Source organism: Nothoprocta perdicaria, unplaced genomic scaffold (assembly GCF_003342845.1).
Source record: "Nothoprocta perdicaria isolate Ctin4 unplaced genomic scaffold, notPer1 scaffold_115, whole genome shotgun sequence".
Lineage (NCBI taxonomy): Eukaryota > Metazoa > Chordata > Aves > Tinamiformes > Tinamidae > Nothoprocta > Nothoprocta perdicaria.
This window is the reverse complement of record NW_020454261.1, coordinates 206,624-232,280: the sequence shown is the minus strand read 5'-3', so window position 1 is coordinate 232,280 and position 25,657 is coordinate 206,624. Positions and strand designations below refer to the sequence as shown.

Below are 25,657 nucleotides of genomic sequence, written 5' to 3'. Positions count from 1 at the left end.
TTCCTCATCTTCAAGTGCGATGCCCCATCATGAATGCGTTTTATGACATAAAAATACTAGCCTGTGGTTTCTGATCCTAGAAAGCAGGAAATTGATGAGAGAATATGGGTTTTGTGGAGCAGTCATTGAAAGAAAACTCAAAGAGATCAAAAAGATCAAAGCAACTGACAAGGTGTAGAAAATTAAGCACTGGGGTGAGCTGAAGCAGACACAAAAAAAGTGAGAGAACAAGATAGAGCAGCTGCAAATAAGTGTCGATGTGCACACATGCATGAGTGACTCTTCTGAGCAACACTGACTTGTATTTCTGCACAGGCACAACTTTACACACATTGCATAAGATTWAAAAAAATCCTAGCCTTTAACCATTTTATTAAAGAAATAAAATTGTTCAAAAGACAACAAAGTATGGTCTAAGGCACAGCTTCTCGCACAAAAGGGAAAATACTAAAATATTACTTCTGTGTTCAGGTCAGCTCCTCCTCCTCTTAGCAAACTCTCACTTTTACATTTAATTCCTTAATTCCTGAAGCAATTTCACAAAGCTCTGATTAAGAAGCAGGGCCCTCTTTTGTCCAACACCAGTTATATCTATATCAGTACATAACACAGCAGCAGAAGAGAGGAACCTTAGCGCAAAATGAGCAGCGCTGAAAATGTGACATTTACAGGCGATTTGAAGCTTTACTATATTAGCCTTAGACTGATGCTATAGCTGGAGTATATCTTGTTTAGTTTCATGGGAAAGGAATCCAGTTTGCAATGTTTGAAAATACCCTGGATTCAAAAGCAAAGGGTGCATAGGGGGTTGGGAAATTCACTTCAAAAGCTCAGTCCCGATGCGAACTGCAATGCCRTGCAGACAGAGCCAGCAGCTGAATTCAAAACAAACAGGTCTTGATCCAGCCACCTGTCACCTCCGCCAGGGCGGAGCGTGTCCCGCCATCCCAGGGCGAGCACAGAGCTCCTCTCCCCGAGTAGCTGCTATTYTCCCCACCCCCGTAGGGCAGGTCTATATTTGAAACCACAGAGGCGTATAATCCGATGGAAATCGTATTCTTCGAGTTCGTAGGCAGTGCCCAGCACCCTGGTAACACTGTGCTTGTTCCTTCACTTGCTCCTGTTTTGTGAATCCTCTGAACAGAAACATACAGTTAGGTTTATAAATTACAAGACAACAGACAAAGGGAATAAACGAGACAAAATTAAAGGCATTACTCCTAAATTCCATAAATCCTTTATGCAAAGTCTATTTTAACAGCATGGATTTACCCAAATATGTAACAATAGTGAGAATAATAAACTCACCTAGTAGACTAACTAGGCAATAATGAAAGAAGCAGAATATTGTTTTGTGTTCTCCAAAATCCAGGAAGAAAAAAAAAAAAAACTCCCACCAGTTTTGACAATTCCTTTCGAAGGGGAAAGAATCATAACCTTCTACACTGGAAAAAAAAAAAAAAAAGAAATAAAAAGAAAGAAAGAAGGAGATGAGAGAGCGAAGAGTAAGAGAGCTATCTCTTGCAGTCGGGAAGAAAAGAAATTAATAAAACTAATCCCACGCGTTGCGCACGGTGCAATCCACGGCACTAAGTCAGCCCGGGAGAGCCGGGCCCTTCGGTTCTGCTCCCKTTACAACTTCCCGCTTACCGAGCGGGGCCCCGCGGAGGCTCCCGGGGGAGCGGCGCAGAGGGGCGGCTGCGGGCGGCGCTTCCCCGCGGGCTCCGCATCGCGGCCGCTGCCGTCCCGGGCAAACTCCGGTGCCGGTACCGGTGCCTCCCCCGCGGCCCGAACCGGGCGGCTGGGTGGCCCCGCTGCCTTAAAGGAGCAGCTGCCCGGCAGCTCCCCTATGCTTGTGTGTGTGTGTRTATATATATATATATATATATATRTRTRTATATATATATATACACACGCATATAAATATATGTGTGTGTGTGTTTGTACGCACACTCCCGCAGCCAGGCGCCGCGCAGAGCTTTGCGGTCGCGGCGCCGAGAACCCTGCCGGCTGATCTCTGCTTGCAAACCGTTCTCGGAGGGGAGCAAAGCGCCTGGCATGTAGGAAAGAGGCGAGAGAAAAGGTGAGGGGAAGAGGAAAGGAAAAATCGGGGAGGGATGGAGGAAAAAAAAAAAAAAAAAAAAAAAAAAAAAAAAAAAGAGAGAGAGAGAGAGCTGGCTCTTTAAATGCTGGGGGCTGAGCGCTCGCCGGGGCGTCCGCAGCCGGATCCAACCTCCCTCCCCTCGGCGCTTGTTGCACAGCCCCGAGCGCGGAGCGGGCGCTGCTGCTGCGCGGGGAGCGCAGCGGGGCCGCGCCGGGGGGACCATGAGCCAGCCGTGCTGCGCGCCCCGCGCCCGCAGCCCCGCGCCCGCCGCCCGCTCGCCCTAGAGCCGCTCCCGGCGCCCCGCAGCCTTCCCCGACGGGTAAGTTTGCAGCCGCCGGGGGAGGAGGAGGAGGAAGGAGGCGCGCTCGGCCCGGCCGGGGAGGGCGCGCAACTCCGCCGCTACCGAGACGGCGGGCAGGAGGGGAAGGGGCTGCGCTCCGCGACCCCCTGTCAGATTGGGCACCCTGCCTGCTCCCTCCACCTCTTTCTGCAGCACCTTCCTCTTCCTCCCTGCCGCCTAACAGGTGGCGGTGCTTCCTTCCCCGCCCCGGGCTGGTGAGAGGGTGAGGGTCTCCCGTCTGTGCACCCCTGCACTCCCCTTGGGTCACCACCTCAGTGCCCCGAAGCCCTTTTGCTTCTTTCCAAGGGTCTCTCCCACCCCCTGGAGTGGTGCTGTAGCACAGGGGAGCCGGGGGAGGGGGATCTTGTGCACTGCACCCTCTGTCTCTCCGCTGCTTCTTAAGCCTTCATGGCCTCACTGCCTGCTTGTTGTTGCAGCGGGCATGGGGAACCAGGTGGAGAAGCTGACCCACCTGAACTACAAGGAAGTTCCCACAGCCGACCCGACGGGCATGGACAAGGATGAGGGGCCCAGGATTGGTGTGTCCTACATCTTCTCAAACGACGATGATGAGCTGGAGCAGCAGCAGGATTCGGTGCATGATCTGGGAGGCGAGCACCCTACCTTGCAGCCCTACGATCCCCGGCTGCATGAGGTGGAGTGCTCAGTGTATTACCGGGATGAGTGTATCTACCAGAAGAGCTTTTCCGAGGAGGATATGCTGCCCGAGGAGGGGGATGAAGGCGGGGGCGGGCACCTGAGCACCTATACACCGGAGAACCTGCTGAATAGGTGCAAGCCAGGTGACTTGGTGGAGTTTGTGTGCCAGGCCCAGTACCCGCACTGGGTAGTCTATGTYGGGGACTTTCAAGTCGTGCACCTGCACAGGCTGGAGGTGGTGAACAGCTTTCTGACGGACGCCAGCCAGGGCAGACGGGGTCGCATCGCCAACCGGCTGTACCGCTACAAGCCCCTGAGCCCGGCCGCCGTGGTGCGCAACGCCCTGGAGCAGGTGGGCTGCAAGGACCGGGACCTGAGCTGGAGAAACTCGGAGTGTTTTGCTGCCTGGTGCCGGTACGGCAAGCGGGAGTTTAAAATCGGCGGGGAGCTGCGCATAGGCAAGCAGCCCTACCGACTGCAGATCCGGCTGGGTGACAAGCGCAGCCACACGCTGGAGTTTCAGAGCCTTGAGGACCTCATTATGGAGAAGAGGAGAAATGACCAGATTGGTAGGGCTGCTGTGATCCAGGAGCTCTCCAGCCACCTGCAGGCTGCAGAGGAGGAGGAAGATGAGGAGGARGATCATCATCCAGGTGCTCGGACTGCTGTGGAGTAGCAACCTCATCACCATYGTGCTGCTCGGGCTGGGTGATGGGGATTAAAACTGAAGGCTGCGAAATTGAGCTGTTATAAGCCCTTTGGGCTGCTTCAGTGCAGCTTCATTCCAATCACATGTGAAAGGAAGGGGGAAAGCTGATTAAGTGTCTGTGCTTTAGTGCTTAACTCCTTCAGTGCTTGATGATAAACTGACTTATTTGTAGAGGATAAAACTCAGGGTGATCTACTCCCTCTCTGCTCCCACCTCTTTCCCTTCCTCTCTGCCCTCTATGTGCATAGTATTTCTATTGACCATCTGCCAGTAGGCCTGAATCTATATGATGCTAATGTCTTAATTTCTCTCTATCAGCAGAAGTTAGAGTTATTTAATGCTCCTAATAAGAAGCCAACAACTTTCTGAACACCTAGCTCTGAGTGCATGATTAATTGRGGTAGCAAAGAAGCGTGAGGACTTTGGTTTTTCTTTCTGTGCTCCAGTTTCCCTTCAACTGTGGCTCCTGTTGGTGCTACAGCAGATTGCCTGCTGACCTCTTCTGTGGCTTCTCAGCCTGCCCTTTTCCACCCTTCCTGGAAAGGAGAAAAAAAATCACCACTGATTTAAGTGAAATGGTTTTGATGCTCCCCGTTCCACCTTAAAGGAACTTGTGGGTGGGCAGGAGGAGTGCTGCCTCCTCCTCAATCTCCTTGCTTCGGGAGCAGAGGATATACTCATTGCTGAGTGGTCCCAGGAGAGGCATGAGCTTGCAATCCTGTCTGTGAAATCTATGTGGTGGGACTCATGCTGGGGAGAGGTTGAGCTACATGGACCTTCAGCATGGACTGCCTGGCTTCCCCCAAAGAAAGTGCAGAACTTGCATTAATGGTTTTGTACATTGATGCAGTAGAAGCAGGTTGCTCACAACTGGAGAGGGTGGAGGGACCCTCTGCCTCTCAAGAGGGTTGGTTGGATGTCCTTGGCCATGAGCACATCACAGGTCCTGCACTACAGTGTACATGGCTGCAATAGGAAATTGCTGGGATGGAGCACAGGATGGAAGGGCTGCTTATTCCTCTTTTCCTTCCTTACCATTCCTCTTAATCAGGAATGTTGTGGGTTTTTTTTTTTTTTTTTTTTTTTTTCCTCCCCTTCCCCCAAATCCTCATGGTACACAGCTGAGCTATAGCATTTGGGAGAAAATACCTTAAGAGCATGAGGGAGAGTAAGGTGCTACCCACTCTGGATATTCCTTGAACTTGTTCTCAGCCTGTGCATCCCTTGAACACATTTCCCCCATGCACACAAATACTCACGGATCTTTGTCCAGGTGTCTTAAGTGTGTGAGGAAACACTGATTCAAAGACAGTTTCTCAGGTGAAATTCTTGCTTTTTAAGACACTATAGTGATGAAGTCAACGTGAAAATAGGCTTGAGTTCATTTAAATCAAACTTAACAGTATGAGGCAAACTTGAGGCGTAGTAAATATTCTTCCCTGCAGTTGTTTACAGTTATACTGCAAATAGCAAAGTACTCCATGTCCTTTTCCCTTCTGAGATGAGAGCCAAGTTTTGTTGTTCAGGAATAAGCAGGTAGTGTCTTTGGTTAGCTAAGACTATAGAAAACAGCTTCCCTGAGTATGAGAGGGCAGTACAGTCGAAATAGCTTTGTACTGTTTTCTACCGAAAATACAATCTAGAAGAAAAGCTTCTGTGCCATGAATATTACTTCATATTCATGTCAAAAGGAAAAAAMCAGCAGAGTTGTGCAAAATATGCTGTAGTCCCGTGCTCTAAATTTTGGGCTCTGTAATGTTCAACTCCAAAGGAGAATTTAACATCAAAAGGAGAATTTAACCCCCCAACGTAGAATGCTATAGCTTAGGTGTCAATACTAATAATCTTTTTCTTCCATATGCACTCAAGTTACTGTGGTGGTCAAACAGATGTGTGATCTTGCTTTAAAAGCATAAATAATTATCTGTGTCTGAACTGTGCTAGGGTTCATGGGTGGGTGTCTGCACACAGGTTTTTCTACAGCAACCTGTAGTGACTCAAAGCTGAAATGATCACTGAAATAGTTCCCCAAAGAAAGAAGGAAAGTCTTTTTTGTACTGACTGGTGGGAAACAGACCTGAGATTATCTAGATGATGAGGAAATGCCTGGCTGTTTATTTCGTAGTGAAACCGTGTACATAACAAAGTTTATTTCACTGTGTAATATATGTATGTAAAATAATATTTTCTTACAGATATTTTTGAAAGATAAAATAATTCCATCATAAGAATCTTACATCTTACATTTGAAAGCRAGTTATTATACACATTATTTTGCAGCCTTCTGAATTTGTTTATTTTTCATTAGTGATCTAAAATATATTCTAGGTCATGAAGTATACAAAACTGTTATAATTGTCAAATATTATGTATCTACAGGGTACTATACAGTAAAATAGTTGTGAAAATATTTTTCCCTTGCATCTTAAACATCAGAATGATGATAGTTAGACATTTYTCTCCATCTGAGATAACCTGCATAGTCTGTTTTTTTGTGTGTTTTTCTTTTTTTTTTTTTTTTTAATTTTATTTTCTAATAAATGAGGCCAAATCTGCTTGAGAATGCAGAGCAAAGCCTCTTTGACTAAATGAAACGGTGTCTTGTGCTGATCTTGGTGCTTCTCTGTACCGGTCATGCTGTTGGGATAAATCCCCACAGTGGCCTAAGCAAAGAATCTCAGAGCTCACGTTGCCTCACTAGGACCAAGAGTGGAGGAGGAAGGCTGCACTACAGCAAAGCAGAGCCTGAGTGCTGTCTGTTGTGGTATCAAATCTGTGTATATTCATCACTGAAGCATCAGGTGCATTTTGTTTAAAATATGTGCAGATGTTTGAAGTACTTGATTTCTACCAGTTATATTTGGAGATTTATGCAGTCTCCTGCCATTCCATTATATGCAAAAATGACGGAGGAAGAAGCCTGGAGGGCATATATATATATATATGTGTGCACACACACACATATACATATATGTGTACATACATATGTGCATGCATATATGTGTGTGTGTAGATACATATACACACACATATACATATTTTACTTAGTCACTTACTACTTAAAGTAGTAGAGGGCTACTTTATACAGTGGTTCCTTATCCCAAGAGCTCAAGACCCAGCTGTTGAATCTTTAATGGCTGGGTCCTTTTTCCTGCTTGCTCGTTAGGCAGTGTTATTTAATAGGTGCTGTTAAACACCACTGTGCATGTTTCTACGCAGTCGGGTTTTAAACCTGTGTTTCTGTACTGGGCTGGGTGGGCAAGCAGGCCTCCTGTGGAATGGCTTAGTTTGTTGTTATTCAGTTACTGTCTGCAGATTAGACCAGCATTTCTAGAGTTTGATTTTTTTTTTTTTTATGAAAAATCTCCCAAGAAAATAGCCTTTCCTGTGCATAAGTCTTGAAATAAGAGAAAAAAAAGAGAAGAGGAAAAAAAAGAGAGAGAGAAGGAAAAAGAATGGACAAAAGTGCTCTTCTGTGCAGCTTTACCCTCCTGCAGAACTTCTAGTTCAGCGAAGGTCCAAAGCCTGCACTGAATTTTGAAGATCTTGCTTTGTGATGCTTGACAATMGCTAAGACTTTTCACGTGCTTAACGTTAAGTGTGTATTTACCTTTCCTTCTGAATAAGGGTCTGGAATTTCAATCCTGGGTCACCAGTGGGAGTGTGGAGGATCTGACATTGCATAATCACACAGGGAGAACAAAYAGCTCTGTGAAAGCTGTTACTAAAAGGGCCTCTTGGCCAAACAAGCTTTATGGAATCCTGCCCAAACTTTGGTCTCAGTTTCCCCCTGGAAATCCCCCAGGGATAGCACTGATTCAGCAAAAGACTAGGGAGATGTCTTATACAGTAGCTCTAAAGTAGGATGATGGTCATGCTGCAGGCTTTTTTCTGATATCTCTGTTGTGTTCTTCCTGAACTTTGCCTTGGTTTTAAATATCTAAACTTGACAGATTTTTTTTTAAGACTCCTGATTGTGCAAATACTTAATCATCTGTATGAATTTACTTATTTGGGCATGCCTACTGCTAGCGATAGGAAGACTGCTATGAATATCRTTATGCACGTGTTAAGGCTGGCAAGACTAAGCCCCAGATGTGTAAATGTAGATCCAGYTTGGAAATGTAGATGAGCACTTTTATTTCCCCAGAGTATTGGTGTTTGGTGCAAATAATGTATTGGAAAAGGCTTTACAGTAAAACCTATAATTATCCCTTATTGAGTAATTTTAAAAACACAATTGAGACATTCACCTTCCGTGGCAGGGAACAAGGACATAAACTGAAGACTATTTCAAGTTATCCCTGCTTCTATGAGAATGCAAAGTATTGATTATAGCAGCTCCCAACTTTCTGGAACTCCGCAGGCCAAAGTAACAACCGGTTGCAGGCAGAGAGAAAAAAAAATCTAATTGAAAAACTATGTTTTCATACTTGGATAAAAAAATGATTTCAGACTCACATATTGTAGGTTTTAAGAGTAAACTTTCAGTTATTTTTAATTAATGATGCTGCAGGCAAACTTTTTTATTTTTAACTCGATATCTTTTTTCCCAGTACTTAAATAGGTAGCACTGTGGGATGAATATATTTCATATTTTGAATTTAGTAGCGGTTTTCTTCTTTTTTTTTTTTTTTTTCCTTTGGGTTCAACCATAATTATAACAGCCATGTAGGAACAAATGTTTTTGAAGAAAAAAAAATGTTTTATGACAGATTAGAGATGAGTAGCTAAGCAGGGGTAGGAAATGTGTTTTTTCTAACAGCAGTTTCTATTTATAAGAAAGCTACTGTTATTCTAATGTATGCGTTGACTTGGCCACCTGTATAAGTGAATGTACAGTGTTAAGATCACGCATATTGCATAATGGGCTTTTACTTTTCAAATCAGATTTTCTGGATATGAACAAGAAGAAATCAGGGTAACTTCAAACATCAGTGATTTAGATGCTTATTTTGCATTAATATTGAATTAGGAGCTTTCTTTAAATACACAGAGTTTCTGGTATTGTAACAATTCATGGAATCATTCACAGTAACAAGTGTAATCACAAAGTAATGATTTTCTTATTTCTTCACGAGCCTTTTCTGTAAGCTGTCTTTTGTCAGTAAATGTTGAATTGTTAGTGCAAATATTTCTTCTTTTCCTGAGAAAGAAGTACAGATCATTGATTGTACCATTTCCTTCAAAATGAAGGGCATTGCATAGTATCTAAAGAGAAATAAAAGATTTATAGTATCTTTTACAATCTTTCTTTGTTTGTTTGCTTTTTTGAATGATGTGTTTTTCCCTAGCTTGTTTGGAAAACTGAAGTAATTTCTCTCATGATGGGTCTATCAGGCAAAAGCAATCACTGTTTTCACTGACTGTACATGTCAGATAAAAATCTAACTCCCTTTGATTATTTTCTTGCTCCAAAGGGAGAGGAAAAATAATATCTATACAAGACCAGACCATCAGCTGGTTAATAGGCAATAGCTGTATTAAATCTGATGAGGATCTGTCCCATAATTTAATTTTAAAAGTGGAAAATGAATTCAGCAGAAGATTATATAGTATTAGCTGGCACCCAGGCTTGTCTTGTCTGCCAGCAACTGCTGAAGGAACAGATGTACAGTCTGTGAGATGCAGAAATGAAAGAACATGGGAACTCATAGGGAGATTTTGGAAAAATTCTGTGCAACTGTTCAGCTTGTGTGATGTTTCATGTCCCAGAAACTCCAGGAATGCTGTGAGACCAATGTTCTCCCCACTACTGAGCATTCACACCAGGCACGGAGAAGTTTCTTACTGAGGGTTATGAGGCTCATTCATCATAGTAAGGCATTATATCAGTAGYGTTACAGGCCTTAATTTGTCAAAGCCTTCCACAGGGCACACATCCATAACTGCAAAAACAACGATAAAACAAACTGTGCTTGTTCCCAAGATCCTGACCAGAAAGAGATGTAGTATCTCACACAAAAGCACTGAGTCAGTTCAAGGAAGAACACTTTGAGCAAAGCCATCCCTAGGAAATGTAGCTGAAACAAGCTAGTTTTCTGCTGAAAGTTTAGCAGAGATCTTAGCTCTTCTGTGGTTGAAGCCAACCTTGAGAGTTGTCTTGCAAGTGTAGCAAGAAGTAAGAGACACTCTCATAATGGAGACGATAGCTTTTAAGGTTCAGGACCTCAGGTGGAATTCCACCACAGCATTTAGTTCTTAGCTCTGACAAAGGCTTTGTATCTCTTTCTGAATATGGTGTATGAAGCACAAACTGTGCTTTTTGTGCAACTGAAAAGTGTCTGAGTTTTCAAGTGCCTGATTTTAGACCTGAAAAAGAACATGATGGGCTTAAATGGGAGGCAGGTGTCTAAATCAATCTCCTGAAATTCCTGCTAAGATGTCTTGTTTGTTTGTTTTGTTTTGTGATGTTTCTAGATACTTGAAGTTCAATGCCATACTCTAAAGTTTCTCCAAGCACACAAAGCAAAGACGCCTGTGTCCCCTGCTTGGGGACAGGGGAATCCAGTATGGGGAATGGGAAACCTGCCTCAGCCCCCAGTGGCCACACAGATAATGGATGAATGTGATGAAATCTCTGTCCCTCATGATGTTTCTAGATACTTGAAGTTCAATGCCATACTCTAAAGTTTCTCCAAGCACACAAAGCAAAGACGCCTGTGTCCCCTGCTTGGGGACAGGGGAATCCAGTATGGGGAATGGGAAACCTGCCTCAGCCCCCAGTGGCCACACAGATAATGGATGAATGTGATGAAATCTCTGTCCCTCATGGCTGCATGGTGTAAGCAATGGGAGTTTTGCAGTGATGTTCACTATTCAGTTCTCTCTTTTCTACAGGGGCAGGACTGCCCTTCAAACAAGGGCAGGAGTGAAAGCCTCCAGCCCCTGAAAGGCTGGGAGTGATAGATGGGAAGGTTAAATCTCCCCATCTCCAGGGCAGAACATGAAATTGAATTTCAGCCTTTCCTCATTCGGAAACTGTGTTCAGATCACTAGAATATTTTGTAAAGGAGGTTTACTGCCCACTACTATCACCTTTTCATCTTGTCTTTATAGAAAAACGTAACCTGATTTTTAATTTGCAAAAGCAGCTGCCTTGGACTTTCTTGGACTTGAAACTGGCCAATGTGTCTGGAAGCAATTTGTGTTGACTTAGAGCAAGATGCTTGAGCACTGAAAAGGAGGAATGGGGAATACATCACAGAACCATGGATCTTTTTACGATTGAAGGAGACCTCCTGTTACTCAAAGCACAAACAAGTAGAGCAGGTTACCCTGGACCACATCCAGTCAGATTTTGAATATTTCCAAGGATGAAGACTAAACAACCTTTCTGGACAACCTATCCCCGTGTTTGACCTCCTTGACAGAAAAACAATTAAAAAGTTTTCCTTATGTTTAAGTGGAATTTCATGTGTTTCAGTATGCATCCATTGTCTCATGTCCTTTCACTGGATACCACTAAGAAGAGTTTGGCTCCACCTTATTTAATCCACTCCAGATCAGGTATTTATGCACAGTGATAAGATTCAGTGTGAAGTGCCCTCATGAGAATCTCCATTTCCCAGCTTGGTAAGCCCAGACTCTGACTGCTCTTCCTTCAGTACATTTGAGGGTTAAGAGTCTTTCTCTGGACTCATAGAAGATCCAGCCAACCTCTTTTGTGTTATCTCTGATGCTGTGCAGTCTGCTGATCTCCACTTGCAACTCCTTTTCTTGGTGACACAGACTCTGCCACCTCCTACAGGCAAGGACCCATCTGTCCCAGCCCCAACAAGAAATCCCAGGCACTCCCTGCAGCCCAAGACCTACAGAGCTCCCATGGCTCTGTCTTAGAGATGCTCTGATATTTCAAGGATAGATGTTCCAGTGGATAGTGGAGCTACTGGGTACCTGTAGCTTGCAGCATGTCACCACTACTGCTGAACATGTCTATGCTGTTCTCAGCAGAGTTTCTGCTCCCTTTCTGTACAAGCTGCTGTACTATTGGTTATACTGCTTGCTAGCTGTACACCAGATCGGCAGTTGTATAGACCTCTCCCTCGTGCCTGGTGAGAGGTGTTTGACCATCGCTAAACATGAGCTGGATGAATGCAAAGAACTGAGAGCACTCTCTGATCAGGAAGAGCTGATGGAAATTGTTAGAAGCTTCTGAAGCTTGGTAGAAGTCAATGCCAAACAGTCAATAAAACTCATTTGTCTTAATGAGTAGCTATAGTTTACTAAGCACTCTGTTCAGTTCCAGTGTTGGAACCTGACTTTGCTGCTTGGTTCAAATCATGAACTGAAATAAACTGTGATTGTTAAAATGGAGATAGCTGAGGCTGCCCAATCTTTTCTGTGATCTCTACACATTCTCATTGCTACAAGGTTTCATCCATCTTGTCCTGTTCAGCACAAGCATTCTGGGACAAGCATTGCTCTTTTTATGTCTGTACAGTAGTTAGTACAAGGAGGTCTCAAGGTGTTTACATAGTATTAATCAAATCAGTCACTGGAGGGCAGGGGAAATAGAATGAGGAGGTTCTGAACCATGAAATAGGTAACTCACAGACCTGGAAAAGTATTAACTGAGCAAAACAGGTACACAAGGATACCTAACTCATCACAGAAATCAGACAGAAGATAAGCTTCCAGACAGAAGGACCAAGATGCCCTAGCAGCGTAGAGGCAGAAAATGTGTGCAGTGCTTATTCAAATAGTGTCTATGGAGAAAAATAAGTCTTTATACGTAACTTATTCAGTTCTCATAGAAAGCAGCTGGCAATACTCTTCTCTATAATGGTTCCACTGCAGCTGGCAGGTACGGCCAATATGAAATGGGGGTCTACTGAGAGCTGCAGCACAGTGTACACAGGGGAAGTACATCCTTGAAACCCAAAGGCAATACTGTATGGCAATATCCTTGGTTAAGATTTTTCTGCTCCGCATCTTATTCATACAATGTGCTCCTGTAGGAGGAACATGCAGGAGACTAGAATGTGCAGTTGTGTAGCAGGCTGGTGTGTATGCTTAGTCATGGAGATGTGCCGGCTTGCAAACTGTCACCTGGAGCTGGGTTTCTCAGCTCTCACTGTGAACTGGAGAAATGAGATACTGATGCCCAGACCAGCAGGTAAACTGACAGCTCAATTGTTCACCTGGAAAGTGGAAACCTCTGCTCTGCCTCATTTAGAACATGGGATTGAACACAGATGTCGAAGAAACCCATTAACCAATAAGTTATGGGGCCAGAGCAAGTCTTCTTTCTTCTCTGGTTCTGTGAATATCGAAGTGAATAATCAATGAAGATCATATCAAAGCAGAACACCAGCAGAGATTAAGAAACTTCCAGCCTCAAGTAGCCAGCAGTCTTGTGGTAACTACGTTCCCCAGAGGTGATGGGGAACAAGACTCCCTGCTCTGGGACTCTGAGATCCCTGGGCCAGATGTTTCTATGTCCAGGAATTTAAGGATCATCCAGCCTTAAATGTCAGCAGACCAGACTTTTCTTGATCCTGCCAATACTGTTACAAACTACAGATATTATTAAAAGATGTACTCAACTATTAAGAAAGTAATTTCTGACTATTTCTGAGGATAAAACAATCTGCTCTTTCCATGCCCAGCTCTGCCTTTGCCCACTTCCAGCAGGCCGAAACCCAGGTTTATGTGTTTAGAGCTCCTGTGTGCCCAGATGCATCTCAGATTCCCAAGTCTAATGAGTTCCCATCACATGAATTAATTATACTACAAAGCACAGTAAAGAAAGCCATAAAGTCTTAAATTAAGTTATTAAATTAAAATATTACCACAGAAATTCAATAGCAGCTTGCAGCCTGAGGGAAGTGACTCTGCAGGGGAAACTACCATTCACAGGTGAAGAAGCACTCAGAGTACCTTATGATATTCACAGGGAGGAAGTGCTGACCCCTGCAGAGAAGCTGCAATTATAATGAGCTGGATCCAGGAAAAAGCAGTTACCCTAAAACATCTGTGATGGAGGTAGTGAGTAACATGCTAGCAGGATACAAATAATGAGATGATACCCAGCCACATGTTGGTACCAGGCTACTAGAGCAAGATAACAACAGAGGCACAAGCTTAACTCGCATTGCAAAATTATTGTGGGAAAGCAAGGGATAATGATGGATGGTAAGGTGATTCCTTAACTTCTAGGGAGTAACATAACTCTGCAGCTCTGTCTGTCTTTGTTTGAAGGTGGAAGAGGCAGAATTGAATTACTGTGGAGGTCTAGCCCTCGATGCAAGGCTAGATTCCAGCTGAATGTGCTCCCAAAGTCCAAAGAGATGAGGCCAGTTTTGGTTCCACATAACTAAACCCATGCCAAGAAAAGAAGAAGTTACTGAATATATGTCCCTAGATTCATCAAAGAATTTAAGCACAGAGTTACAGAAAAGGCATTTGATCATACACACGACTTCTCTGATAGGTAGAGACTGTGTATGTTATTTGAGATTTTTATGGTGACTTCTTTATACCATGCAAGGTACACCACGTTTCTTATTAAACATTTGTAAGTTAACACAGCTTACCAAGGTAGACCTCTACACCTAGAAAAGGCACAAGATGGAGTTTTAAAAGAAGCAAAGTGATTCTGAGCCAGCAGTGCCAATGCTTTTCAACAAGAATCTACTCTGCCCTTCCCCTCTGCTGCAAAACTTATGGCGAGATTTCCTTACAGGAACATCAGTCAGTTTATACATCATTGTATAGCAGTGTGTTTTGTGGCAGATTTGCTTAAATACCTTTCACTAAGATAAGGGAGTTGTGAAGAAAAATGGCACTATTGAGAATTTCCCCCATTTTGTAACTTCATACAGTCTGATTTACAGATTACTGGAATGCTCTACTGCTTTGATAAAAGGACAAAGACTTAAGTAGACTTCTCTGCTGATTTCAACAGGGGAAAAAAACCCTACTAATAAGCACATTTCATTTTAAAGCATATTATTCTAGTATTTGTCTGGGCCTCTCTTGAGCTAAATCTAAAGCCCAATGAAATGAAAAGAAGACTTTCCACTGTCAGTTGATGAAGTGCATATTCTGTGTACTTTATCCATTAGTGAAATGCAGCTATAAAATGAGGTGACTTGTTTGAAATCAGATGGCAGATAATGCCTCATAACTTCTCTTGGCAATATTTTATAGCATTCCCCATATAAAAGATTGGGTATATAAGAGCATTGGATTTCTTGATAACTAAAAGTTTCAGATTCTTTGAAGTCTCTTATGAGCTTGTCAGTTCCTCCCCCACCAAAGCAGGAAGGGACATCCATTCACATCCTGCGTTACAAACCAGATGTCCCCTTCAGCCAATTTGTACACCATAGCTCTCCGTAATGAACACAATATATTTGATGCTCCAGTTGCAACTGTCTCCTTGGTTTTGCAACACAACACAATGTGTTTAGAGGACATAGGAGAACTTACTTTACTTCTTACCATGACGAATAAAGATCTGGGCCTGGGAGGCAGGCAGCTCTGGACATCTGCTAGCCCCAACATCCTGGGAAATCAAGTAGTTGATCTTTCTAAAGCTCCACTTAAAAAGGAAAGATATTGCTTCAGCTCTCATTCAAAGTGCTTCCTGGCACTGAATAAAATAAAATAAAATAAAATAAAATAAAATAAAAAAAAATAAAATAAAATAAAATAAAATAAAATAAAATAAAATAAAATAAAATAAAATAAAATAAAATAAAATAAAATAAAAAACACCCTCTGATTCTCTTTCAATTATGGCTTTTTCTAGATTCAGATAATTGCTCTGACTAGTAGTTTTTCTCAGGAAATCATTATGAAGTTTCCCATCACCTCCATTTTTAGTCACTCCCTTTCTCTTCAGCTGACATTTCACTGCAGCTTGAAAAGGTCCCTCCACAGGCTTTGTCATTAGCTCAGCAGCCACCACCTCCTCATCCTCTCAGGGTAAAGGCAGAGTTAGTCCACAACCAGCTATTCACACAATAGCATTGCCACTGGAATAAAAGCATTATATATATATATATAAAAAATCCCTCCATTATAAGCAGATTATCAAAACATCTTACTCTATTTCTTTGCCAGCTCCTATATGGAGACCAAGAAAATGCCTCTGCTGTTCCCTAGGTCCCTTTCACTCACGTGATTCTTGAGTTCACAGCACATGGCTTCTCATCTTTGAGACACGCTGGTCTTGCTGTACAGCTTCTACCTGCCACTTTCTTGAATAATATCAAATCAATATAGAATACTTCCTCAGGAGCTGAAATTTCTGAAGTCTAGAAACCTGCAGCTCCTTTTGTGAAGGCAGTTCCCATATTTCTTGTCTGACCCATTTAGCTAAGAATACAATTGCTAGCAAAACCTGAAGGACATACATAAAKTTTATAATTCTTGATGAGCTGTTTGTGTGTGTTCCAGATGCCCAGAGCATTTGTCCCTTTGCAACCCAGAAGACCTTGAATAGTCCGTGACATTGCAGCTCCCCCACAAAGGTGCTCCATAAATATTTTTAGCTTGATTTCTTAAAGGTATGAAGCTTAGCCACTGATGTATTATCTGTGTGTGTGCATGCATGTCCAAATGAAATATTTGTTTGCTTGTCTAGCCCCTAAAGATAAATGATAAGTACACAATTTACAGCTGTTCAGACTGCCACCAACTCCACCACTGAACTCTTCACTTGCAGCCTGAGCCCCTGCAGCAAAGCCAAGAGAAGAGGCAGTTTTAATGGTGCTCAAGTCCTGGCAAAATTGCTGCATCAAGCCCCATTCAGATGAGTGGCTGCTGTTGTGTGTGTTCTGCCCAGGACTCCAGCTTTACTCCTGGGAGAGGACTGGAGCAGGAATCACCGTCCAACAGCAGCACATACCTTGGCTCAGTACTGAGCTCCCTCAGCTGCACTGACCTTGCAGGCTCCTCTGACAAGGTAAGCCAGGAATCTGTGCCAACATCCTGATGCTGGGCACAGAGCACCCCTTTCCTAAGTGAAAAAAATGGATATTTTTTAGCCAATAGTTCATATTTTAGAAATATATTTCAGTATCAGGTGTCCCTGAAGACAAATTTAATATTTTTTTTCCCCGTGATAATTTGTCATGAAAATTATGAACACCTTGTGATGCTCATTGTAGAAATATGCCAAGCAGAAATAATGACTGATAGGTGATTCTAACACTGGTTTCTGCAAGGTTTTTGATGGCCTCTTAAACAATTTTTGGCTTTGTCTTTAAATAGCAGGCATGTTTCAGTGCATTAAGCTGGTGAACATTCATTTGTCCTGGTAATATTAAGCTATACATTGTACCAATGAAAACAAGCAAAAAAACCCCAACCAACCAAAAAAAAAGTTTTTCTAATCTTATTCAAGAAGTTAATTGAATTTAATCAATTTTGGTTGCAGGAGCGTCATTTGTGATCCTAATGTTGACAAGCAAACGATACACCTAATACGATTCTCTATATAATCAATACTAATTAATGAATTAATATTCATTAAATAAAATATTAGATATATCTAACGTTTCTATCTAGATATATCTAATATATCTAGAATATATTACTGGATAGAGAATGACAATATTCTCTATATAATCAATGAAAAGGGACAGACACCTGTCAGCATTAATCCAACTGCGGAAGCAAGACCCTCTCAAAGCCATTCTGTCTTTCCAGAATTCAGCCATAAACACTGCTAATTTGCCAGACCTTGGATTAAAACCCAGATAAAATCCGTTGTCCAGACTTGGTGAGCCATTACCCAGGAAAGGTTTTATATGATTAATGCAATGTGGTTTAATAAAATAGGACTACTTTTACTCATAAAATCATACGTAAACTGCAAAAATGAAAGAAAATAATAGGAGAAAACAGAGCTTCACAACAAGATTTATAAATGAAGTTTTCCAGCTCTGGGTTTTACTCTCTCTCCAATATAATGAGATCAGAGACCTCCATACTCTCTTCCGTATCAGGGATTTATGCATACAAATAGCCTATGCATCTTCTGGGTGATTTCTCTTTCCTGTTACAACATTCTGCTTCCCCTAAAACAAAATGGAACAATTCTATCTTGTCTGCTAATTAAGTGTAAAATTTTCTGAATTTCATTATTAACATAGCTTCTAATATGCTCATTGAAAGGAATATATTATGTTTCCACTTGCTTCAGAGCTTGCATGCCCGACTGCTATATTTGTACCATTATCCCTTGCTCTCCCTCACAGATGAGAAGGAAAGACCCAGTCTATTGCTCATACAGAACATCGGTTTGTCAAGCATTTTGTGCTTCCCTTGGGATTAGTGGAGCTATGAAACTGTATCATTATCCTTGCCCRCTGCATTACTGAACAACCAGGCAGGGCCTGAGAGAATATGCATGCATGTTTGTGCAATGACATTTTAAGCCATGGCTCGTCTTTTCATTTCTTTACACACTGCATACTAATCCAGTTCCAAAGTACACCAGGCTGCTGCCCAGAGCCAGAATTTCCTTCTCTGTTTTATACAAGGATTTCTCAGATATTTGGGCTATTTCACCTAAACTCATTTTTCACAGATTGGTGATTTCAGTGAGATGCATTTACAGCTTCTAAGACAGAGGCAGACCTGCATGCTGGCRTCAAGCAATCCACCTTTCAACCTTTGTGTTCACTGCATGCCTCTGAAAAACAGGCCCCTTGCAGGCACCAAATTGCCTCTGCAAACACGGAAACATGCGCATAAAGATAGTGAATAAGAATGATAGTGTTAGAAAGGAATGTCTTTACTGGATATTGCAAGACATTGTTTAAGCATATGGATTGGCACAGAAGTGCTTCATTTTAGGCAACGTTTTTCCATTTCTTAGAGCAGAAAAAAAAATTCAGAGCTAAGTAACATCAACCTGATAGGAAATTCATAGACTGGGAAGAGAGCAAAGCGTGCTCAAAAGAACACATAACTTGAGATTCTGCAAAAGTCATTGTTCTTTTATAAGCCTATGCCTTAAAAAAAATTTGTTATTTTATAAGCCTATGCCTTAAAATTTTTTTTAAAATATTCTTAAATCAGAAGTTGATGAAGGAAGAATTAAGCAATAAAGCCTCCTTGCAGTGTTGCCTGTGCTTCCTGCTCCGCCTCACCTGCGAGCTTGTGTCCTCAAGGTCTGCAACCTTGCGTTGATATGGGAGGAAGGCTCTTGGCACTTGCCATTCCTCATAGGGTGCAACGGTTTTTGGACACAACCCTAAGCAAACATCCAGCACTGAACTTTTCCGGAATGGAAAGGGACACCGCCATGACGCAGAGTGCCACCCTCCCTGCAAAGCCCTGCCAGGAGGCGTTAACCCTTCCCAAGGCAGCACATTTTCCTCTTCAGCATCCAAACCTGAGAGAAGGTTGATGTATCCACTCTTTGCTTCCTCTTTCCTCTTGGAAAACAGAAAAGCAATGACTTCAATGCAATGAATTAATGTGKCTGTGGATGTTGTGAGACATCTCTAATCCCTCATGCACTTTCCCCAAAGAGTTAAAGTTAAAGCAGTGTTTACATTAAAAGTGTAAAGAGGAATGTCAAAGAAATTCAGTCCCAGCAGCCAGGCAGCTCTGTTGATGCCCTATAGAATTCATGTAGGCTGATGCTCTTCTAGGCTAGAACATTAAYTTTAAATTAAAAAAAAAATAGGTGATTGATCACATTGTATTATGAAATGTAATTGTAGTTGGAATTTCTGGAGTTTATACAAAATTTTCGGTTCATATTTTTAAACTATAATATTATGCAGCTCCTGGCAAACAAGAATTGTAATGACAATAAAGGGTGTGTTTTGTTAGCATCAGAAATAGAGCTCTTGAATGAAAAAAAAGGAGTTTTGATATTCACATAGAAATGTGTTTTGAATTTGTGGATGATTTTGCCCATTTTTTCAAGAAGGGAAATTACAGTAATTTCTCTGCCACTCGTAGGACCGTTATTATAGGATACAGTGGTTAAAGTTTTGTGTTTCAATAAAGGRGCCCACCTACAAATGATTTGAAATATATATTGTAGATTTTAAAGAGTTGTGTTAGCAAAACTGCTTTGCAGGTTTGAGGAAAGGATGATGAAACTGCATTGCAAGACTCTGAATTGTCATTCACTGCTCTATTTTCTTTTTTAACTGCAGATCCTACTAAGGTTCCTGCGAAGAAGTTCAAGCAGAGAAGATAAATGATTTCTCTACTACACAAAAGAAAAAGTAATTAAGTTTTCAACATGGATATTGGTTCCAAACAACAGTTTTTGCATCAGGTAAATTCTCATGGAGGTGATAATACTAGTTACCTGTGGAAACTTGTACAAGATGTTTATTTAACAAACACTGCTTTTCAAAAATAATGCTGAACAGGAATTCTGCTCAAGCATTCAAGTACACCTCAGCATTTCTGATGGGAAATAAAAATACAGCATAGCCAAACATGAATGATATTTTAATAGAGGTCAAGTGGAAATTACATCTAAGAAGAAAGGACATTTGAATGATGCAGTTATTTATTGATTGCACCCATTCTTACATCTACATATGTTGAGGGGTTTGCAGTGAAAGAACTAAAGCCAATGCAGTCCTGAAGTTGTGGTTTTCTTCTTTCTGGTTCCTTATAGAAGGAGCAAATTAGAAAATGGACTGGGAATCAAATAAGAAGCTGCACTGTATGCAAAAATAAATTTCTCATTTGGATGGGTCAGACCTGTCCTCTGCACCAGGTCAGTGACTACATGGAGGTGTCACCATGTCCACTCTGAGAAGAATTTTGCCATTTAAAATTCATTTAAAATTCATTTATGTATTAAGATTGAGCAGCAATTCTTCCAGTATTTGAAATTGTCAGATTCATTTGAGTATAAGCTGTTATAAAATTCAGCACTAACTACCTGGCTAAAACTCCACAGGATTGAAGGATTTATGAAAAAATATTTTCGTACTGTTTTTTGAGTAACACTTGTGAGAGTGGCGTGGAAAGTGCATTTAGAAGGTGCTATGCTGAATTGTGTTTACATTGTTCCCTTTGCACTTGGGGTCATTGCTGCTGTTACTGAGACGTTGGCCAGCTTCCGCATTTGGGCTTGGCTGCAACATGCAAAACTAGTCTGGTCTGGCTGGAGTTAAAAGAAGAAAGTCTGGGCAGTCTGAATTCACCTATTTGTTTCCGCGATGTAGAACTGAGCCACTGTTGTGAGATCTATTTTAGTGGAGAAGTTATAAAATGCTCAGTTTGGACCTCAGATTGGTGTTTCCCCTGGATTAAGTCTAGGAGCATTTAAACGAAGAGTTTTAAAGGCAGTATCAAACTGGAACATTTGAAATTGCAATCAACAACAACAACAAATGCGAAATATCATGTTTTACAGAACAGAAAGACTCCTGGAATTTTTATTTATTCATTGCTTTCTCCTAACAGAAAAGATTGTTGACTACAGGAGAAATGTCTAAATTCTCACACACAAGCACTGTGTGCATGCTCAAGAATATAAAAGTGAAAGTGACTGAACACGAATTGGTGATAAAGGAGAAGGTGCACAGTTCATTTCATTGCTTAGGGTGGAAGAAAGAACAAAGGAAACAATCAGGATTAAAAGCCAAGCTAATTAAATTCTAAAAAACTCTCAGTGTAATAAGTTAAAATGGTATTACTAGCACAAGCTAGGAAATTTATTACTAAAAATAGCATTTTTTTCAGTCTCCCTGGGTTTTTCTCTGTGCTTAGTAAAGAGTGCTAAGCACATTCAAAGGGCATTTCAGATTTTAGGAGAACTGAATGATTTCTAATGGGAAAGCACTCTCTTTCTCAATGTAAATGGAAATGTATATACACACATTCATACATACAGAAGGATTTGGATAGGCACTAAAATACACACAAGTGTGTGTCTGTGTATGTATAAAATACATACATGCTTATGTGCACATGTTTACCTCACTATAGAATAAGGCTTTCAGAATAAGGGGTATCAGAATGAAACATATATGTCTTTAAACCGAAGGTGGTAGTTAAATAGTTAACACTCTATGTTAGGGTACAGGAAACCAAGCATTATAGAAACCAAGCATTATACCAGGAAGATATGGGTCCCTCTTCTTCTCCATTCACCTTAGGCTTCTTCCCCCAGAGGTCCCTTGAGCAAGCAGATCTCTTCCTCACAGCTTGGGCATGTCAGTCCACTCCAGCCCGGAGGTGGCTCCATTTCAGTTCCCATTCAAACATAATCGGGAAATGAAATGCTGCATGAATGTTATATGTGAATTAACACGGAGACCCTCTTCAGTGCTCAGGGAAAGAGAGCTGGCCATGCTGCAAGAGGTATATAATTTTGACCTCTGTTTGGAGGTCACTGTAGGAGTTGTGCTAACAAGTAAATACACATCCTGATGAACACTGGATAAGGGCATGTTTGGACTGGAAATAACGTAGCTTTCAATCTGACAAACAAAATATTTTACCTTCTAGTTAGAGAGTTTATCATACTGTGAGTGTTATCATCAAGTTTGTGATGTTTGAAGACTACTAATGTAACAAGAGATAAACAGGTAAACCCTATGTCTGCAGTTTTTTCTCCACATAAGAAATACCATACACATGAACAATGCTGAGGTTATCTTACTGCAAATATTTATTTGGTTTCCTAATGCAGCTCACGGATGTTAAGGGAATTCCTGGTGATGTCTGCAATTCTTGAATAAAAAAACACTGTAAATGTGCATTTTTTTTTCCCTGTAAGACTGATAAATTTTACAGCAGTGTGACTGCTGTCTTCCTTTCACATCCTAGTTTTAAATTCGAAGCAGGAAGGGTTGAAGACAGCACCAAATTTTAGGTGACATATGTATCTCCACATCCACATCCTGAGAATGCTCTTTAGCTTTCAGTGATTTTTAAGTAGCTCAAAATTTATATGCTGTCATTGGATGACAGTCAGCAGAAATATAGAAATCAAAAAACATCATAACAGCACTGGCCAAAAAAGCAACTTCCTCATCCTTTTATATGAATGTGGCTATTGGGCCTCAGGGACTATATCTAACCCTCCATTCCAAGGGACACCTAAAGAAGTAAAGGTAAATTGCTGAGTATGTCCCCATATGTTTTCCAGTAGTCACGGTTTTTACAATCCTTCTAATACACCATGACAGAAGGAGAAAGCTCTAGGTTATTAAATATGTATACACTCACTATGTTTTTACTGCAGAATAAACATATATCTGTGATGGAAACCTTTACACACCACAACTATTTACACCCTGGAGTATACACTGCAATTTACACTCYAGGAGCTGTGTTTGGGTGTTTGAAGAGACATCACTGCTATTACCACTGAGTGGTGCTGGTTGCTTCCTGTGACCATAAACAAAATTTGGTTTTACTCGTGGGAAAAAATAGATATCACACATTTTTCCTGTCAGTCTGCTCTCCATTCTGTCATTCTCCTCACTCCGAACTTTCAACTGAGTTTGGCTTATCATGCCTACGTTTTTATGCCTGAGAAAACAGCATTTAACCTGATAAGGATGCTGTTCAGGTATAAAGGCGGCCTCTAGCTACAAAGGAAACTCACAGGTCACAGATTGGAGTTTATTCTCCTATCTAGCACCTCTAGAATTAGGAAAAGATGAAAAAAACAGACACAATAGGCTGCATAGTTGATAAAAGCTCTAAAAAGCCAAGGTTTACTGAGCATATCTAAGCTGAGATGACTTGATGAATACATCACAAGCTGACAGCCTAAGTGGCTTATCTCTATGTTGCTAGTGAGTTATTTCTTTGTTAACTCCCTCACTCCATAAAGCTGCATTCATTTGTTCCTCTCTCTCTTTATTATTTATTAATGCTTTAAACGCTGATGTTTTTCAGTATTTCCATACTTTATTCATTTTGACATTATTCATATTCATCTATTCCTCTAGTCTATTAGCGTCTTTGCAATCTTGATGAACTTTCTCTCTTCTCCTACTGCTTTCTCAGGTAGATCAGTTCTTCGGGGAACATGGAAGCATTTTCTCCAGCACACAGAGTTGATATCACAACCCATGCTCAATGGCTTGACCTTGAATGTAGCAGTGGGCATTGTAAAGCTGAAAGGTCTGAGAGGGCTAAGCAAGGCATCAGGGAGGAGGAGGGCTCTTCAGGCCAAAATCAGCCAGTGTAGACCCTTATCAGAGGCCAGTGTGAGGTGGCCTTTCTTGTGCTGTTTCCTTCTCCTAGTCTAACTGCTCATAGTCATTGTATCACTTTCTTGTTATCAGCCCATCTCAAACCCGCTTTTCCTCTTGATTTAGACTTCAATTCTTGATACTTCCACCCACGCCTGCATTAATTTGCCTCCCCCATGTTGAATAGAGAGTAGATCAAGGCTTGTCATTCTGCACTACTTAATCTCCAAGCAGAAAATGTAAAAATAAAATAAAATAAAATAAAACAAATTTCAGAAACTCACGGAACCACTCTCTTAGTAATTGCCAGGCAGAAAACACCTTTATAATTGCACTCACACATGATAAGCAATGACATCAGGCTGTCCCAGCAGCAAAAAGATCCTGTAGGTCAAGAACTTTTCAGCCCTGAAGGTAAAGCTTGGGTTCAGTCTCAGACTAGCAATGCAATTTGCTCAGCAGTCTGCTGTACAGCGTTATACAAAAGAACTACTAAGTGATAGCTTTGCCACAGCAAGCTGTGTTGAAGGTGCATTGCTGGACATCTTAAAATCCCAGACTCTCCTCTTCTGAACACAGACCAGTGGAGTAGCACAAATACCACTGTCTATGCCAGGGCCTGTTTGCTTTTCATGGATGATCAGTACTCTCCTTGTATTTTTGACACGTATTTCAAACTGTATCTGCTGCCCTCCAATAAATATGGGTGGCAGAATATGTGGTAAAGCTGCCTGATCACTTAAGGAAGAAAGCTGAAGGGCGAGGATATATGAAAGGTCTTATAAAAATCATGCAGGATTAAAATGAACAAAGTATCTTGCCAGAGATTTTTTCCGACATCAAATGATTGCTTGGTACCTGTACTGCACTGGTATAAGCCACTTTCAGATTTCAACACATGCGCAGTTGTATAACACATTCAAACATAAGCATCTTCAACCACTCTCTTTAAAGAGCACATTCATGTTGAATCCTCATGAGGGATTTATGGCCTTCCTCTTTAATAATGCACATCCTTATAGCTTATGCAGTCTCCAGGAAACACTGAAAACCTGCAGTCATGAGAAGCAAGAGATTCTTTAGAGACAGCTGGTTTCATACATTTTTCTGCTTCTGTTCTCGTCCCCAGTACTGCTATCCACAAAGCTTGTACGCTACCTGAGACTATGCATATATTTCATATCATGCTTGTATGTACTTGTACTCCATGTACTTTCATATCATGCTTGTACTCCAAAGATATGGATGCACATATACACGTTTCTATGTATATACATCCCTCATGAGGATTGAACACGAACATTTTTTTCTGGAGCTCGGGCTTTATACATATTATATTGGTTGAGTTGATTTGTGCTATAAATTGTACAATAAAAGCTCTATATTATGCACTGTTAAACACGATCACCAAAGTACTCATCATACCTCATCTATTAACCTTTCTTTTCAAGTACAATAGAATTGACAATTCAGTGACCATAATATATAGGATACTTAGGGGTCTCTACATCATTTTCTTTTGATGTACAGATGTACATCTCTATACAAAATGACAGATCTCCAGTTGATATATTAATTTATAAACCAGTACTGCTCTGAAGAAACCTCTGCACCTGTCTTGATTTACATCTGCAGAGCATCTGGTCTGTAATGCACTATTATGTATCCAAGTCATAACAGCATGGGCAGCA

General features: G+C 41.4%; 1 protein-coding gene and 1 long non-coding RNA gene across 2 annotated transcripts; one reads left to right on the top strand and one right to left on the bottom strand.

Annotated features, from left to right (window-relative positions):
* Positions 1–619: 619 nt before the first annotated feature.
* LOC112959418 lies at positions 620–1,375 on the bottom strand. Its single transcript, XR_003251613.1, has 2 exons — positions 1,309–1,375; positions 620–1,136 (listed from the first exon to the last, which is right to left on the bottom strand). It is a non-coding gene; the product is annotated as an uncharacterized LOC112959418 (long non-coding RNA).
* A 1,013-nt stretch (positions 1,376–2,388) lies between these two features.
* Positions 2,389–4,685, top strand: FAM84B (family with sequence similarity 84 member B). The gene is made up of 2 exons (XM_026053439.1): positions 2,389–2,423; positions 2,882–4,685. Exon 2 carries the CDS (start codon positions 2,887–2,889, stop codon positions 3,778–3,780), a length of 894 nt encoding a protein of 297 aa, XP_025909224.1. The 5' UTR covers positions 2,389–2,423; positions 2,882–2,886; the 3' UTR covers positions 3,781–4,685.
* The last annotated feature ends 20,972 nt before the right edge of the window (positions 4,686–25,657 follow it).